The 19,517-nt window shown below is 43.4% G+C and overlaps 1 protein-coding gene across 6 annotated transcripts in view; it reads left to right on the top strand.

Moving 5' to 3' along the window:
- mybl1 (MYB proto-oncogene like 1) overlaps positions 1-19,517 on the top strand; it is a 119,185-nt gene that overhangs the window by 53,009 nt on the left and 46,659 nt on the right. Inside the window, exons 2-7 of one of the 6 annotated variants that reach the window (XM_085993082.1) lie at positions 4,140-4,245; positions 4,586-4,657; positions 8,722-8,814; positions 11,656-11,876; positions 19,074-19,260; positions 19,403-19,471. In XM_085993082.1, coding sequence (XP_085849208.1) covers positions 4,140-4,245; positions 4,586-4,657; positions 8,722-8,814; positions 11,656-11,876; positions 19,074-19,260; positions 19,403-19,471 — 748 coding nt within the window. Of the gene's footprint in view, positions 1-4,056; positions 4,246-4,585; positions 4,658-8,721; positions 8,815-11,655; positions 11,877-19,073; positions 19,261-19,402; positions 19,472-19,517 lie in introns of those variants that run through there. The other 5 variants (XM_085993085.1, XM_085993086.1, XM_085993081.1 and 2 more) reach the window with 5 other exon arrangements.

Genomic DNA, 19,517 nt, shown 5'->3' with positions numbered 1-19,517 from the left:
TAACCACGCATTTATCCACATTGGGCAGATGCATGGCAAATGCAGTATAGTTACCCAACCTGTCCAAATCATACTGGAGTTTCTCTGCATCCTCCTCACAGCACACACGCCCACCCAGCTTTGTGTCGTCTGCAAACTTGGAGATATTACATCTAGTTCCCTCGTCTAGATCATTTAATATATATTGTGAATAGCTGCGGTCCAAGCACCGTACCCCACTAGTCACTGCCTGCCACTCGGAAAAAGAGCCGTTTATTCCAACTCTTTGCTTCCTTATCCAAGTCAGTACCTTACCCCATGTGTTTTAACTTTGCAAGCTAATCTCTTATGCGGGACCTTATCGAAAGCCTTCTGAAAGTCCAAATACACCACATCCACTGGTTCTCCCTTATTTATTCTACCAGTTACATCCTCAAAAAATTCCAGTAGATTAGTCAAGCACGATTTACCTTTTGTAAATCCATGTTGACTTTGTCCGATCCTGTAACTGTTTTCCAAGTGCTCTGCTATTACATCTTTTATAATGGACTCTAGCATTTTCCCCACTACCGATGTTAGGCTTACCAGTCTATAATTCCCCGTTTTTTCTCTACCACCTTTTTTAAATAGTGGGGTTACATTAGCTACCCTCCAATCCATGGGAACTGTTCCAGAGTCTATAGAATTTTGGAAGATGACCAGCAATGCATCTACTATTTCTAGGGTCACCTCCTTAAGCATCCTAGGATGTAGATTATCAGGCCCTGGGGATTTATTGGCCTTCAATCCCGTCAGTTTCCCTAACACCATTTCCCTACAAATACTGATTTCATTCAATTCCTCCCTCTCAGTAGACCCTATGTTCCCCGACATCTCTGGGAGGTTATTTGTGTCCTTTGTGAAGACAGAACCAAAGTATGTATTTAATTGGTCTGCCATTTCTTTGTTCCCCATTATAAATTCCCTTGATTCTGACTGCAAGGGACCTACGCTTGACTTCACCAATCTTTTTCTCTTCACATATCTATAAAAGCTTTTAGTCAGTTTTTACATTCCCTGCAAGCTTACTCTCGTAATCTATTTTTCCCCTCTTAATTAATCCCATTGTCCTCCTTTGCTGAATCCTAAACTCCCAATCCTCAGGTTTGCTGCTTTTTCTGGCCAATTTATATGTCCTCTCCTTGGATCTTATGCTATCCCTAATTTCCTTTGTTAGCCACGGTTGAGCCACCTTTCTTGTTTTATTTTTATGCCAGACCGGGATGAAGAAATTCTATAGTTCATCCATGCGATCTTTAAATGTTTGCCATTGCCTATCCACCGTCAACCCTTTAAGTCACGTTCCCCAATCCATCCTGGCCAACTCGCGCCTCATACCATCGTAGTTTCCTTTATTTAAATTCATGACCCTAGTCTCTGAGTCAACTACTTCACTCTCCATCTTAATGAAGGATTCTATCATATTATGATCACTCCTCCCCAAGGGGCCTCGCACAACAAGATTGCTAATTAATCCTTTCTCATTACATAATTCCCAGTCTAAGATGGCCTAATCTCTAGTTGGTTCCTCGACATATTGGTCCAGGAAACCATCCCGTATACACTCTAGGAATTCCTCCTCCACAGTATTGTTATTAATTTGGTTAGCCCAATCTATATGTAGATTAAAGTCACCCATGATAACTGCTGTGCCCTTATTGCACGCGTCTCTAATTTCCTGTTTAATGTAATCCCCAACCTCAGCATTACTGTTTGGGGTTCTGTATACCACTCCCACTAACGTTTTCTGCCCCTTGGTATTTCTCAGTTCTACCCATACAGATTCCACATCATCAGAGCTAATATCTTTCCTTACTATTGTGTTAATCTCCTCTTTAACCAGCAATGCTACCCCACCTCCTTTTCCTTTTTGCCTATCCTTCCTGAATATTGAATACCCCTGGATGTTGAATTCCCAGCCTTGGTCACCCTGGAGCCATGTCTCCGTTATCCCAATTATATCATATCTGTTTACATCTATTTGCGCAGCTAATTCATCCACCTTATTACGAATGCTCCTCGCATTAAGACACAAAGCCTTCAGGCTTGTTTGTTTAACACTCTTAGTCCTTTTAGAATTATTATTTACTGTGGCCCTGTTTGTTATAAACCCTTGATTTCTCTGCCTTCCACTTTTGCTTTTCTCCTTCCTGTCTTTTGCTTCTATCCTTGCTTCCCTTTCCTCTATATCCCAGCCCCCTGCCCTTTTAGTTTAAACCCTCCCCAACAGCAGTAGCAAACACTCCCCCCTAGGACATCGGTCCCGGTCCTGCCCAGGTGCAAACCATCCAGTTTGTACTGGTCCCACCTCCCCCAGAACCGGTTCCAATGTCCCAGGAATTTGAATCCCTCCCCCTTGCACCATTCCTCTAGCCACATATTCATCTGAAATATCCTTCTATTTCTACTCTGACTAACACGTGGCACTAGTAGCAATCCTGAGATTACTACCTTTTGAGGTCCTATTTTTTAATTTACCTCCTAACTCCCTATATTCAGCTTTTAGGACCTCATCCCATTTTTTACCTCTATCGTTGGTACCTATATGCACCATGACAACTGGCTGTTCACCCTCCCCCTCCAGAATGTCCTGCAACCCTGAATCCAAGACAGACAAATCGGCATATGTTCTTAATGCGGAGAGATTAGGAACCATGGAGGAGCAAAGGGATTTGGTTGTCCAGGTATACTAATCAGTAAAACCTAATGACAAGTACAGAAAGTAAAGAGAAGGACTAATGGAATGTTGGCCTTTATCTCAAGGGGGCCGTATTACAAAAGGGAAGAAGTGAGGCTTCAGTTGTACTGACTTGTTCAAGCCCTATCTGGAGTAATGCCTTCAGTTTTGTGCACAGAACTTCAGGAAGGATATATTGGCCTTGGAAAGGGTACAGTGCAGATTCACCAGAATGGTATCAGGACTAAAGTTTTAATTATGAGGACAGGTTGCATAAACGTGGCTTGTTATTCCCTTGAGTGATTTAATTGAGTTTAAAATGATAAAAGGCTTCGATATGGTAGATACAGAAATTATTTCCTCTGGTGGGGGCATCTGAAATAAGGGGACATCATCTTTAAAATTAGAGCTAGGTCATTTGGAAATTAAATTCTTCACACAAAAGGTAGTGGAAATCCAGAATTCTCATCTCTCTTCCCCCCCCACCGCCCCCCCCCCCCCCCCCCAACCCCAAAGTGCTATGGATACTAGGTCAATTGAAATTTTCAAGACTGAGACCGAGAGATTTTTTATTAGGTAAGGATATCAAGGGATATGATCAAAAGTGGGTAAATGGAGTTGTACAGATCAACCATGATCTAATTGAATGGCAAAACAGCCTCAAGGGCTGAATAACCTACTCATATTCCTATGATTCCTACTACTTTCTGTCTTGGCTTATGAATGAAGAATGGGCACTTGCGTGAGGTACCACCTTGATGTAGGTACCCATGGAAACATACCCCAGGAAAGTCAACACCTTCAGGGAGCCATGTCTGGGCTTAACACCTGCCAATCTGGCCCATAAAGATGAAGGAGCTATGTCTTTACAATCTACTATTGATAATTCAGTCACTTTTTGTGCTAAAAAATGTGAATTATCCAATAATCTGAATTAAGCAATGTAATTAACAGTAAAGTGAGAATTTAGTACTTAATGTAATTAGATAGTTTGAATTGAGCAATTTTTGAATTAAGAGTAGATTATATGCATTTCTTATTTTCTAGTTTGTCCTGTTTGAATTTTGTGCGCCTGGAGGTTTGGAAAGAGCTGGCCTTGACATTGTTGGTGGATAAATCCTAAATTAAAGCACCTAGTATCAGTGACTTGAGGTATTTGCAAATGAATGGAAACATGGATGTAAACATTTATACTTGGCTCCAAGGTACACATTTACGTGGCTTAGACAAAAGTCTTGAACAACCTTTTTTTAAACCTGTTTTATATAAATCTAGAAACTTTTGTTCCTTATGAATTTTTAGTATCATTGTTTTGGAGAGAGAGAGTGAAACCTAGTACAATTTTCTTTTCTTTTCACCAATATGGACTTAAATAGTCTTGAACGTTCTAGTGACTAATTTCAATGTGTAAAATAATGTATGAACATCTGTCTTTTGGAAACAGTGAAGATGATGATGATGAGCATCTGTTCCAAGATCGCGACTATGACATGCCTCAACAGAAAGGTACAAAGAAGCTCTGTAACAAAGTTAAATGGATACCTGATGAGGTAAATCTGAATGGTCCTAATAGAATATGTGCGTGGCTTTTTTGATCTACCATTTAGCTATCGCAATATTAAATATGAAGATAATGTTGTATAATTGCGGAACCAAACTTCCACAGGAAATAATTTTATAGTTCACATCTATTTTGACTGTAGTGATAAATTGCTGAAGTACTAAAGACCTTAACTTGGTTTCTGTTTGAATTCTCATGGTTGAACCAATTAACAGATGCTTTCAGCCAAATAACTTAAAATTCTTGGCTGTGTTAGTTTCTGTCCTAACTTTTGCAATTCTAATCAACTAATAGTGAATACCCTATGTTCTCTCATTTGTAATAAACAGGATGAGAAGTTAAAGAGGTTGGTAGAAGAACATGGTACAGAAGATTGGAATTTCATTGCTAGTCATTTTCTTGTAAGTGAAAGAATTTTTAATAATTACATTTTGTGATTTTTTTTTTTTTGCTTTGAAAACCATGATGTGTACATGATGGGTGAAGCCATCAATTAAAGAGGAAGATGACACTTTCACTTCGATGGTAGCTGGAGAAATTTCTAGCAGCAGTTTAAAAAAAAAATGTCTCAAATATAAGAGAAAGAAACCCAGTCACTTCCTGGTTTTTCTTCACTTTTCAGAAAAGGAGAAAAGTTAAGTTGCTGCTAATCTGAAACTTTAAACAAGAGTTAACCTCTAATTTTCCTTGGGTTGCCTATTTGCATCAATTAGAGCTTGTGACCTTAAAGGGACAAGTCTCCAGTTAGGAGGAGAATAATGCATTGATATAAGTACATTGGCCCAGAATCTGATGGAATGGAGCATCACGCTTAACCAATGAGATTTAAGGACTGAGAAAGAAACTGAGGAATGACTGAGAAGGAAATAGCGCGAATTAGAGTCAAATCAGGTACAGAAAGAGAAATGGAGAAGGAAAAAAAATTATATTGAGCGAGAAAAAGAGACAAGGAAAAGTAAGAATTTTTTTAAAATTTAAAGAAATCTCAAACAATTTACTACCTGCAGGAATGAGACTCCACAGTTTAAATTGTTCCCTTTCTGGGCTGGAGAGGTTGAGTGGCTTTGCAGCAAAATAAATCTCATCATTAGAAGGGTCCTTGCACTGATGAGTACCAGCCCGAAGTTTTCTGTGGCGGGTTTAATTGGTAATTATTGCGCAAATGTAATTTCTTGAAACTCGCAGGGCGAATGATGGCGAGCTGCTGTTTTCGCAAGGCTAATGACGCAAATCCCCCAGCAACTTGTGGCGATTCATAACTCATGGGGTATCTCTTCCTTGCCACAAATTGCTGTGTGATTTACTTCATAATGGTGCATTAAACTCGTCGTTATTTTGCCAGCAAATTCTGGCCCACTGAATAATGCTCCTCTTCTTATAATACAGTATGGGGGTTAAATCCGAGAGTGCCCCCTCGCGCAGCATTATTCCCCTGCGCACAAATGGTGAGGTCCGACGAGCCCTGGATATTTGTCCTCAGACCTCATCATGAAGGCGGCGCTGTGGTAGGAAGCAGCATCAGGTAGGCCCTCCAAGTTTGGGCTGCTGCTAGCGCAGTGGCCTCTGGAGTGCATTTGGGTGGGGGTGGGGGGTGGCCAGGAATGCTGTCGAAGAGGGATATCATGGGCTTCGGGAATTGACATAGGAGGTCGGGATCAAGATTGGGTGGGTTGTGGAGGAAGACATCAGGGACTGGAGGGAGGAATCGAGGGTTGGAAGGCATCGGTCAGGAGGGAGTTCGTGTGGTTGGGACCGGGAGCGGCGGTGATTCTGGTAAGTACTTGCCTTTTTTTACATTCACGACGTTTAGATTTTGTTTTCTCCGAGGCAGTTGGGGTTGGCTGCCTCGAGGCAAGTTGATGTTGCAGCAGGGACATTGGGCATCTTATTTGCATATGCAAATGACGTAATGCCTGCTTCAGGCTTGGTTAGAGGATGCCTCTTGTTGGTTGGAAGTGTGCGCACTCATCCTGCCCGCCATTTTTGGGCCTTGTGCGACCCATTTTAACCGTGCTAAAGACTTGTGCTTCAGAACTAGCCGTGCCTCTAGCCAAGCTGTTCCAGTATAGCTACAACACTGGCATCTACCTGACAATGTGGAAAACTGCCCAGGTATGTCCTGTCCACAAAAAGCAGGACAAATCCAATCCGGCCAATTACCGCCCCATCAGTCTACTCTCAATCATCAGCAAAGTGATGGAAGGTGTCATCGACAGTGCTATCAAGTGGTTACTCACCAATAACCTGCTCACCGATGCTCAGTTTGGGTTCCGCCAGGGCCACTCGGCCCCCGACTTCATAACAGCCTTGGTCCAAACATGGACAAAAGAGCTGAATTCCAGAGGTGAGGTAAGAGTAACTGCCCTTGATGAGCAGCATTTGACCGAGTGTGGCATACAGGAGCCCTAGTAAAACTGAAGTCAATGGGATTCAGGGGAAAACTCTCCGCTAGCTGGAGTCATACTGAGAAAAAAGGAAGATTGTTGCGGTTGTTGGAGGCCAATTCTCTCAGCCTTAGGACATCATTGCAGGAGTTCCTCAGGGCAGTGTCCTAGGCCCAGCCATCTTCAGCTGCTTCATCAATGACTTTCCCTCCATCATAAAGTCAGCAGCGGGAATGTTCGCTGGTGATTTTGCAGTGTTCAGTTCCATTCGCAACTCCTCAGATAATAAAGCAGTCCGTGCCCACATGCAGCAACACATTCAGGCTTGGGCTGATAAATAGCAAGTAATATTAGTGCCAGGCAATGACTCTCCAACAAGCGAGAGTCTAACCACCACCCCTTGACATTCAATGGCATAACCATTGACGAATCCCCCACCATCAACATCCTGGGGGTCACCATTGACCAGAAACTTAACTGGACCAGCCAGTGGCAACAAGAGCAGGTCAGAGGCTGGGTATTCTGCGGTGAGTGTCTCACCTGACTCCCCAAAGCCTTTCCACCATCTACAAGGCACAAGTCAGGAATGTGATGGAATACTGTCCATTTGCCTGGATGAGTGCAGCTCCAACAACACTGAAGAAGCTCCATATCATCCAGGACAATGCTGCTTGCTTGATTGGCACCCCATTCACCACCTTATCCACTTCGGTGACAAAAACAGGAAGGCAGATTATTATCTGAACGGCAATAGATTGGGAAAAGGGGAAGTGCAACAAGACCTGGGTGTCCTTGTGCACCAATCGCTGAAGGTAAGCATGCAGGTGCAGCAGGCGGTTAAGAAGGCAAATGGTATGTTGGCCTTCATAGCGAGAGGATTCGAGGAGCAAGGATGTCTTGCTGCAGTTGTCCAGGGCCTTGGTGAGACCACACCTTGAGTGTTGTGTGCAGTTTTGGTCGCCTTATCTGAGGAAGGATATTCTTGCTATGGAGAGAGTGCAGCGAAGATTCACCAGACTGATTCTTGGGATGGCAGGAATGACGTATGAGGAGAGATTAGGTTGATTGGGCTTATATTTGCTAGAGTTTAGAAGAATGAGAGGGGATCTCATTGAAACTTATAAAATTCTAACAGGATTAGACAGACTAGATGCAGGAAGGATGTTCCCGATGGCGGGGGAGTCCAGAACCAGGGGTCGCAGTCTAAGGATAAGGGGTAAGCCATTTAGGACAGAAATGAGGAGGAATTTCTTCACCCAGAGAGTGGTGAACCTGTGGAATTCTCTGCCACACAGGGCAGTTGAGGCCAATTCATTAAATATATTCAAGAAGGAGTTGGATATATTTCTTGAGGCTAAAGAGATCAAGGGATATGGGGAGAAAGCAGGGACAGGGTACTGAATTTGGATGATCAGCCATGATCTCATTAAATGGCGGAGCGGGCTCGAGGGGCCGACTGGCCTACTCTTGCTCCTATCTTCTATGTTTCTATGTTAAACATTCACTCCCTCCACCACCGGCGTACCGTGGCTGCAGTGTGTACCATCTACAAGATGCACTGCAGCAACTCGCCAAGGCTCCTTCAGCAGCACCTCCCAAACCCGCGACCACTACCACCTAGAAGGACAAGGGCAGCAGGTGAATGGGAATACCATCACACACCATCCTGACTTGGAAATATATTGCCGTTCCTTCATCATTGTTGGGTCGAAATCCTGGAGCTCCCTCCCTAACAGCATTATGGGAGTACCTTCACCACACGGACTGCAGCGGTTCAAGAAGGCGGCTCGCCACCAGCTTCCCAGGGGCAATTAGGGATGGGCAATAAATGCTGGCCTTGCCAGCGACACTCACATCCCAGGAACTAATTTTTTTTTTTTTTTTAAACAATATCTTCCAATTTGGTGAGCAACTCTGCAAGAGGTCCTCTAGTATGCCATTATATTCCTTGATGCTTTAGTGAGATGTGTTTTCAGTTGTAAAACCAGTAGAAAAACTCCCTCTGGTTAATGAAAATGACTTTTAATTTTGGCACATTTCTGGTGCTACATTTCTAATCAAGATCTTTTGAAATGTGTTAGAACCGAACAGATGTTCAATGTCAGCATAGGTGGCAAAAGGTTTTAAATCCAGAGCTAATAAAAGGACCATGGACTAAGGAGGAAGATCAAAAGGTAAGATAATTATAAATCTGAAACTTCTTGAAGTATTCTGCTGTTGTTAATTCTTAATCTCAAAGTAACATTTTTTTGTCTTGTTTTTATAAAATGTTTTTGTTCATTCCATTCATTGAATTAATGGTGAGAGTGAACATAAGAACATAAGAACTAGGAGCAGGCCATTTGGCCCTTCGAGCCTGCTCCGCCATTCAGTAAGATCATGGCTGATCTTCTACCTCATCTCCACTTTCCTGCACTCTCCCCATATCCCTTGATTCCCTTAATATTCAAAAATCTATCGATCTCTGTCTTGAATATACTCAACGACTGAGCCTCCACAGCCCTCTGGGGTAGAGAATTCCAAACATTCACCACCCTCTGAGTGAAGAAATTTCTCCTCATCTCAGTCCAAAATGGCCGACCCCTTATTCTGAGACTGTGACCCCTGGTTCTAGACTCCCCAGCCAGGGGAAACATCTTCCCTGCATCTACCCTGTCAAGCCCTGTAAGAATTTTGTAAGTTTCATGCGATCACCTCATTCTTCTAAATTCCAGAGAATATAGGCCTAGTCTACTCAATCTCCTCATGGGACAATCCCCCCCCCCCCCCCCCAATCCTAGGAACCAGTCTGGTGAACCTTCGTTGCATTCCCTTAATAGCAAGTATATACTTCCTTAGGTAAGGAGACCAAAACTACACACAATACTCCAGGTGTGGTCTCACCAGGGCCCTATATAATTGCAGTAAGACGTCTTTTACTCTTATACTCAAATCCTCTTGTAATAAAGGCCATCATACCATTTGCTTTCCTAATTGCTTGCTGTACCTGCATGTTAACTTTCAGTGATTCGTGTACAAGGACACCCAGGTCCCTCTGGACACCAACATTTCCCAATCTCTCACTGTTTAAAAAAAATACTCTGCTTTTCTATTTTTCCTACCAAAGTGGATAACTGCACATTTCTCCACATTATATTCCATTTGCCATGTTCTTGGCCACTCACTTAACTTGTCTATATCCCCTTGAAGCCTCCTTGCATCCTCACAACTTACATTCCCACCCAGCTTTGTATCATCAGCAAACTTGGATATATTACATTTGGTCCCCTCATCCAAATCATTGATGTAGATTGTGACTAGCTGAGGCCCAAGCACTGATCTTGCGGTACCCCACTAGAGGTGATGCCAATTGTGAGTGCACACAAAATTGGAAATAACCCTATTTTTCTACTATGCCACCATTCAATTATTTTTGCAAATACAATTTTAGATTTTATGGTGTCTCCATAATCTATCTTGTACTCCATTCTTTATTTTTTTTGCAGGATCGATCCACAGATATGTCACTGTCAGACCTGAGGATCTGTCCTGTTTCAGATCATGAGAATCTTCTATATTGCATATTTTTACAGGAATTTATTGTTATGCCTAGCATTGTAACAACTTTAAAATGGTCTCTGACTGCTTTCTGGGAGAGATTTCTATTGTCTTTGTGAAGGAGAGAATACACTATCTGGGTTTGACATGAAGTGCAGAGGGTTTTTTCTACAAACCATCCGGGTTGGTTGGCCAGACATATTCAGGTTTACAATATATGTTAATATATGTAAAGTTGCCACTGTGCGAGCAAATGCCTATAATTATCTTTAATGACTGAACCATCAAAATAAGCTAGTTTTCTAAAGCTATCCAATGCACATTACGTCACAATTGGTATCACCTCTAAAGTAGACAATGGTTATTGCTACCAATCAATATAGTACATAAGCCATCTCCTACCATTGTTTTTATTCTGATTGACATTACTGTAACCAAAAACTGCCATGTGTGGGGATATAAATATAGTACAATTTCCCTAGTTCTTTGGTTCATGTAGTTCCATTGCATATACAGGTTGTAATGATGAGGCAGGACTCCTTGAGTGTAACGGTCTGCGCTTACAAAAAAGTCCCTCAAAGAGCTTTGTTGTGTTGGTTTGAGAAAAATAATTTATAATAAATTTGCCATGTATGTTGTGCACTCTTTATTTGGGCATCAGCATTCAGTGACACATAGACTACCCACAGTGCTGCTTCAGGTGTGATTATTATTTCTAGTTCATCTATCAACATTAGAGGTGCTTGCTATTAGCTCTGCGGCAATGCTAACCCAGATATTTGTGCTTTAAGGTCAAGTTTAAACTCTTAGGAAAAGTGGATTTGCCAATTCAACCAAATAGCCCAGATATTTTCACACTTTTGATTTGCGGGCTGGAGAGGAAACAATGCAGAAATAGTGTTTGTGTCTTATTCAATTCAGCAGCTCCTCTGATGGCTCATCTGATTAAGACAGTGAGCAGCTGAACTATACAGACCAGGAAGATCCCAGATTCAGTTGCTGGTCCGTGCCGAGTTAACTGATCTTAGCTGGGTTGGTAGGGACTTGAAGTGAGGACAGGATTCTGATGCTGTGGTTTAATAACTTCCTGACACTTGCTGTCTAAGCTTACACATGAAGAATGTCCAATTGTGTGAGGTAACTGAGGATACTGGCACCTGTGGACTATACCTCAGCAAGGAATCAATGCCCAAAGGAGGGGTAAAGAAATGAGAAAATTGTCAGGAAAAAATGAAAGGGGGGTGCAAAGAAATTCAGTTAACCAAATAATTTATTATCACAAAAACTAAGTTAACTTGTATGTAGGATTTCTTTTTTGCATTGGAGTATGTGCTTTAGCAGATTGATTGTAGCAAAAAATAATTTTGGTCATGACTTTAAAAAAAAAAAAAATTATTGTATGAAGTATGGGATAAGATACTTTTGATGTGATACAACTTTTAGCTTTACTTTCCGCTCCCCCACCCCACTTACCATAGGTAATTGAGTTAGTTCAGAAATATGGTCCAAAACGATGGTCATTGATTGCCAAATACCTAAAAGGCAGGATTGGAAAACAGTGTCGGGAAAGGTGGCACAATCATTTAAATCCTGAAGTTAAAAAATCTTCCTGGACAGAAGAAGAAGACAAGATCATTTATGAAGCACATAAGCGTCTGGGAAATCGCTGGGCTGAGATTGCAAAGTTGCTTCCTGGAAGGTATGCTTAGTCTATTTTTACAATTTTTAAATTTTCTGTTTTGATTGAGAATGTTAGAGGAAATTTCTTTGACTTTGTGGATGCTGTGACTGATGCTGAGGAATGGAATATTTTTCTACGTCTTGCATTCAGGTAGGATGTGGCTTTTGTAGTACTTAAACAGGCACCTCCATCGCACTGTGTACCAGCTCTGTTTCCTATAGCACCCACCCTTGTGATAGACATAGAAGATAGGAGCAGGAGTAGGCCATTCGGCCCCTCGAGCCTGCTCCGCCATTCAATGCGATCATGGCTGATCATCCAAATTCAGTACCCATTCCCTGCTTTCTCCCCATACCCCTTGATCCCTTTAGCCTTAAGAAATATATCCAACTCCTTTTTGAATATATTTAATGAACTGGCCTCCACCGCCTTCTGTGGTAGAGAGTTCCATAGGTTCACCACTCTCTGGGTGAAGAAATTCCTCCTCATTTCTGTCCTAAATGGCCTACCCTTTATCCTTCGACTGTGTCCCCTGGTTCTGGACTCCCTGACCATCGGGAACATCCTTCCTGCATCTAGTCTGGCCAGTCCTGTCAGTATTTTATAAGTTTCAATGGGATCCCCTCTCATTCTTCTAAACTCCAGCGAGTATAAGCCCAATCGACCCAATCTCTCCTCGTACATCATTCCTGCCATCCCAGGTATCAGCCTGGTGAAACTTCGCTAAACTCCCTCCATGGCAAGAACATCCTTCCTCAGATAAGGCGACCAAAACTGCACACAATACTCCAGGTGTGGTCGCACCAAGGCTCTGTACAACTGCATCAAGACATCCTTGTTCCTGTACTCGAACCCTCTTGCTACGAAGGCCAACATACCATTTGCCTTCTTAACTGCCTGCTGCACCTGCATGCTTACCTTCAACGACTGGTGCACAAGGACACCCAGGTCTCGTTGCACTTTGCCTTCTCCCAATCTATTGCCATTCAGATAATAATCTGCCTTCCTGTTTTTGACACCAAAGTGGATAACCTTGCATTTATCCACATTATACTGCATCTGCCATGCTTCTGCCCAATCACCCAACCTGTCCAAATCATACTGGAGTTTCTCGGCACCCTCCTTACAGCGCACACTCCCACCCAGCTTTGTGTCGTCTGCAAACTTGGAGATATTACATCCAATTCCCTCGTCTAGATCATTAATATATATTGTGAATAGCTGGGGTCCCAGGACTGATCCCTGCGGTACCCCACTAGTCACTGCCTGCCACTCGGAAAAAGACCCGTTTATTCCAACTCTTTGCTTTCTGTCTGCCAACCAGTTCTCTATCCAAGTCAATACCTTGCCCCCAATCCCATGTGCCTTAACTTTACACGCTAATCTCTTATGCGGAACCTTATCAAAAGCACGATTTACCTTTTGTAAATCCATGTTGACTTGTCCGATCCTGTCACTGTTTTCCAAGTGCTCTGCTATTACATCTTTTATAATGGATTCTAGCATTTTCCCCACTACCGATGTCAGGCTTACCGGTCTATAATTCCCCGTTTTCTCTCTACCACCTTTTTTGAATAGTGGGGTAACATTAGCTACCCTCCAATCCATGGGTACAGTTCCAGAGTCTATCGAATTTTGGAAGATGACCAGCAATGCATCTACTATTTCTAGGGCCACTTCCTTAAGTACCCTAGGATGCAGATTATCAGGCCCATGGGATTTATCGGCCTTCAATCCCGTCAATTTCCCTAACACCATTTCCCTACAAATACTGATTTCTTTCAGTTCCTCCCTCATTAGACCCTATGTTCCCCGACATCTCGGAGGTTATTTGTGTCCTCCTTTGTGAAGACAGAACCAAAATATGTATTTAATTGGTCTGCCATTTCTTTGTTCCCCATTATAAATTCCCCTGATTCTGACTGCAAGGGACCTACGCTTGACTTCACCAATCTTTTTCTCTTCACATATCTATAAAAGCTTTTACAGTCAGTTTTTATGTTCCCTGAAAGCTTACTCTTATACTCTATTTCCCCCCTCTTAATTAATCCCTTTGTCCTCCTTTGCTGAATCCTAAACTGCTCCCAATCCTCAAGTTTACTGCTTTTTCTGGCCAATTTATATGTCCTCTCCTTGGATCTTATGCTATCCCTAATTTCCCTTAGCCACGGTTGAGTCACCTTTTTTGTTTTATTTTTATGCCAAACTGGGATGAACAGATTCTGTAGTTCATTCATGCGATCTTTGAATGTTTGCCATTGCCTATCCACCGTCAACCCTTTGAGTGACATTCCCCAATCAATCCTACCCAACTCTCGCCTCATACCATCATAGTTTTCTTTATTTAAATTCAGGACCCTAGTCTCTGAGTCAACTACTTCACTCTCCATCTTAATGATTCTATTATATTACGATCACTCCGACCCAAAGGGCCTCGCACAACAAGATTGCTAATTAATCCTTTCTCATTACATAATACCCAGTCTAAGATAGCCTGATCTCTAGTTGGTTCCTTGACATATTGGTCCGGGAAACCATCCTGTATACACTCCAGGAATTCCTTCTCCACAGTATTGTTACTAATTTGGTTAGCCAAATCTATATGTAGATTAAAGTCACCCATGATAACTGCCGTGCCCTTATTGCACGCATCTCTAATTTCCCTTTTAATGCCATTCCCAACCACCGCATTACTGTTTGGGGGTCTATATACCACTCCCACTAACGTTTTCTGCCCCTTGGTATTTCTCAGTTCTACCCATACAGATTCTACATCATTAGAGCCAATATCTTTCCTTACAATTGTGTTAATCCCTTCTTTAACCAGCAATGCTACCCCACCTCCTTTTCCTTTTTGCCTATCTTTCCTGAATATTGAATATCCCTGTATGTTGAGTTCCCAGCCTTGGTCACCCTGGAGCCATGTTTCCGTAATCCCAATCATATCATATTCATTTACCTCTATTTGTGCTGTTAATTCATCCACCTTATTACGAATGCTCCTCGCATTAAGACACAAAGGCCTAGAAATTGGGTTGGGGCGCCAAAGTGGCGCAAAAGTCGCCTGAGCGCAGGATTTAGCGCAGCGATCGGAGTGATACCGATCGCCAGAAATTCAGTTTCCGTGCCCCTCGAGGGAGACGGGGCGAGGATCACAGAATCACAGAAACCCCACAGTGCAGATAGAGGCCATTTCGGCCCATCGAGCCTGCACCGACACATATCCCACCCGATCCCCGTAACCCCTACACCAACACATATCCCACCCTATCCCCGTAACCCCACGTATTTAATCCCCCTAACACTAAGGGTCAATTTATCATAGCCAATCAACCTAACTCGCACATCTTTGGACTGTGGGAGGAAACCGGAGCACCCGGAGGAAACCCACGCAAACACGGGGAGAATGTGCAAACTCCACACAGACAGTCGCCCGAGGCCAGATTCGAACCCGGTCCCTGGCGCTGTGAGGCAACAGTACTAACCACGTCCCTCTTAGGGCGCTGAAACTGATTATCGCGGCGCAACGTGCCACAGCGCCACATGCTGCGGCACGGCACGCTGCGGTACTGCAGGCCTTCCTCCCACTGTTAAGGGGGAGGTGCCTGCAACAGCGCGATCGCCGATCGCGAGTGCCGGCAAATGAGCCCGGCACCAAGGAGAAGTGCCGGGCTCTCGGGAAACAGCCGGCAATGCCGCGGGGGGGGTGGTTAGGAGGCCTGGGACGGAGGTGCTGGCAGGCGGCCGCCGAAAAAGCGGCTGCCCCGCACCTCCACCTTAACTTGCGCCACTGCCGGCACAGTAAGGCCCCGTGAACCGGGCGCGGGTAGCGAGCGGCGCAACTGCGGCGTTCGCTACCAAATATCGCGAACGGGGCACGAATGGGGCGCTGCGCACAGCGATGACGTCATCGGTGGCGGCGCAGCGCAAATGCCTAACGCCACCATTAGCGGCCCTACTGAATATCGCCGGAGACGCAGCCAGTGGCGCTACAGCCACTGACTGCCTCTTTCGGCGCTAACAGGTGGTGCTACTCACCCAATTTCTCCCCCAAAGCCTTCAGGCTTGTTTTTTTTAATGCTCTTAGATCTTTTAGAATTATTATTTACAGTGGCCATGTTTGATTTAAACACTTGATTTCTCTGACTGCCACCTTTGTTATTCTCCTTCCTGTCTTTTGCTGCTATCCTTGTTTCCCTTTCCTCTGTCTCCCTGCTCAGGTTCCCAACCCCCTGCCATTTTAGTTTAAACCCTCCCCCAGAGCACTAGCAAACACTCCCCCTAGGACATCGGTCCCGGTCCTGCCCAGGTGCAGACCGTCCGGTTTGTACTGGTCCCACCTCCCCCAGAACCGATTCAAATGTCCCAGGAATTTGAATCCCTCCCCCTTGCACCATTCCTCTAGCCACGTATTCATCTGAAATATCCTTCTATTTTTACTCTGACTAGCACGTGGCACTGGTAGCAATCCTGAGATTACTACGTTTGAGGTCCTATTTTTTAACTTACCTCCTAACTCCCTATATTCAGCTTTTAGGACCTCATCCCATTTTTTACCTATATCGTTGGTACCTATATGCATCAGGACAACTGGCTGTTTACCCTCCCCTTCCAAAATGTTCTGCAGCCGCTCTGAGACATCCTTGACCCTTGCACCAGGGAGGCAACACACTATCCTGGAGTCTCGTTTGCGGCCGCAGAAATGCCTATCTATTCCCCTTACAATAGAATCCCCTATCACTATAGCTCTACCCCTCTTTTTCCTCCCGATTCAATTTTGATTCGATCTTTACTATAGAGGATACAAGTAACATCACAGAAATAACTGTAAATCAGGAAATGGAAGGGAGGGAGGAACGCAAGAAAATTATAATCACCAGGGAAGTGGTACTGAGCAAATTGTTGGAGCTGCGGGCTGACAAGTCCCTGGGTCCTGATTGTCTTCATCCTAGGGTCTTAAAAGAAGTGGCAAGTGAGATAGTTGATGTGTTGGTTTTAATTTTCCAAAATTCCCTAGATTCGGGGAAGATTCCATTAGATTGGAAAATAGTGAATGTAACTCCTTTATTCAAAAAGGGAGGGAGACAGAAAGCAGGAAACTACAGGCCAGTTAACTTAACATCTGTCATAGAGAAGATGTTAGAAGCTATTATTAAAGATGTTATAGCAGGGCACTTGGAAAAGTTCAAGGTAATCAGGCAGAGTCAACATGGTTTTGTGAAAGGGAAATCATGTTTAACCAATTTATTGGAGTTCTTTGAGGAAGTAACATGTGCTGTGGATAAAGGGGAACCGGTGGATGTACTGTACTTAGATTTCCAGAAAGTATTTTGATAAGGTGCCACATCAAAGGTTATTGCAGAAAATAAAAGCTCATGGTGTAGGGGGTAACATTGGCATGGATAGAAGATTGGCTAGCTAACAGGAAACAGAGTAGGCATAAATGGATCATTTTCTGGTTGGCAAGATGTAACCAGTGGTGTGCCACAGGGATCAGTGCTGAGGCCTCAACCTTTTACAATTTATATAAATGACTTGGATGAAGGGACCGAAGGTATGGTTGCTAAATTTGCTGATGACACAAAGATAGGTAGGAAAGTAAATTGTGAAGAGGACATAAGGAGGAGGCTACAAAGGGATATAGATAGGTTAAGTGAGTGGGCAAAGATCTGGCAAATGGAGTATAATTTGGGAAATTGTCCATTTTGGCAGGAAGAATAAAAAAGAAGCATATTATCTAAATAGTGAGAGATTGCAGAGCTCCGAGATGCAGAGGGATCTGGGTGTCCTAGTGCATGAATCGCAAAAGGTTCGTATGCAGGTACAGCAAGTAATTAGGAAAGCTAATAGAATGTTATTGTTTATTGCGAGGGGAATTGAATACAAAAGTAGGGAGGTTATGCTTCAGTTATACAGGGCATTGGTGAGACCACATCTGGAGTACTGTGTACAGTATTGGTCTCCTTATTTAAGGAAGGATGTAAATGCGTTGGAAGCAGTTCAGAGAAGGTTTACTAGACTAATACCTGGAATGGGCGGGCTGTCTTATGAGGAAAGGTTGGACAGGCTAGGCTTGTATCTGCTGGAGTTTAGAAGAGTAAGAGGTGACTTGATTGATTGAAACATACAAGATCCTGAGGGGTCTGGACAGGGTGGATGTGGAGAGGATGTTTCCTCTTGTGGGAGAATCTAGAACTAGGGGTCACTGTTTAAAAATAAGGGGTCGCCCATTTAAGACAGATGAGGAGAAATTTTTTCTCAGAGGGTCGTGAGTCTTTGGAACTCTCTTCCTCAGAGGGCGGTGGAAGCAGTCTTTGAATATTTTTAAGGCAGAGGTAGATAGATTCTTGATTAGCAAGGGAGTGAAAGGTTATCGGGGGTAGGCAGGAATGTGAAGTAATTGGAGCAGCCATGATCTTATTGAATAGCAGAACAGGCTCGAGGGGCTGAGTGGCCTACTCCTGCTCCTAATTCGTATGTATGTTCATATCTGATAAACCTGCCGGGAGCTGGATCCTGGGCCAGAAGATGTTTAAAATTTATTTTTCAGGCTTTCTTGTGGGCCAGGAGTGGAAAGCATTGGGCCACCCTTGCTACCCTCTTGGCCTCCTGATCATGGCACTGACTGCCTTCCTTCCCACTCTATTTATCTCTCTCTCTCTCTCTCTCCCCCCCCCCCCCCCCCCAAACCATGGTAAATGCCGGGGACCGTCCCATGGGACCCCGGCTGCATCCTCCTGTTGCTTGTTTGCGCTTCCGCCAGCATGTCAAGCTGTCAATTTGTCCGGCTATCGGGCAGGAGACTGCAGCATGTTATTTAAATGAGGTCCGACCATTAAGATCAGCAGGGCCTCCACGTCGCCAGCTTTGCTGGGTTTTCCACACCCTACTGTGCTTTCCTGCACCCTCCCCGTCTCCCCATGAATATCGGGGCCCACAAGTATGAGTAGCATTTTAAAAAATGGTTGGCAGGTAACAGTTCGTGCAGAATTCCTATATTTATAGTAATGTACACCTTTTATACTGTCAGTTTTAAACTATTTGATGTGATTGCTAGAAATTCTTTCACTAAAGCTCTATATTTTTTTTTTACTTTTTTTTTCCCACAGCCAAGTATTTTGTTTACTGCCAGAGGTTTATCTTTATGGTTTCAGTAACAATAATGTACAGAACTTTGTCTAGTTTATTTTTATGCACATTATTAAATCCATACAGGACAGATAATTCAATCAAGAACCACTGGAATTCCACAATGAGAAGGAAGGTTGAGCAGGAAGGATATCTGCAGGAGGCACCCAAATGTGACTTGCTTCCAAGTATTCAGCAACAGAAAGTACCACCTAGGACTCCTCTGAACCCAGTGCAGTTCCAGAACCAGTTTTTCATTCCTATGTCTACTCAAGTAAATGACTTGCACTTTTTTGTTGAGTAATTCATGAATTTGTATGCCGTAGCATTTGATGCTGTTCTTAATTTGATATTGAATATTAAATAATTGTTTTACCAATAGTGACATGAAATTGAGATGTATTGTCTTTTTTAAGGCCCTAAGACATCAGTACTTGGGTACAGAAGAACCTTGCATAGAAAATACTACAACAGGTTTTACTCAAGTAAGAAACTGACTTTTTCCTTTGATTTGATTTTAATGAGGTTTTA

This window comes from Somniosus microcephalus, chromosome 7, assembly GCF_052327205.1.
Source record: "Somniosus microcephalus isolate GS21.2 chromosome 7, FLI_Smic_1.0, whole genome shotgun sequence".
NCBI lineage: Eukaryota > Metazoa > Chordata > Chondrichthyes > Squaliformes > Somniosidae > Somniosus > Somniosus microcephalus.
This window is presented reverse-complemented; position numbering and strand designations above follow the sequence as displayed.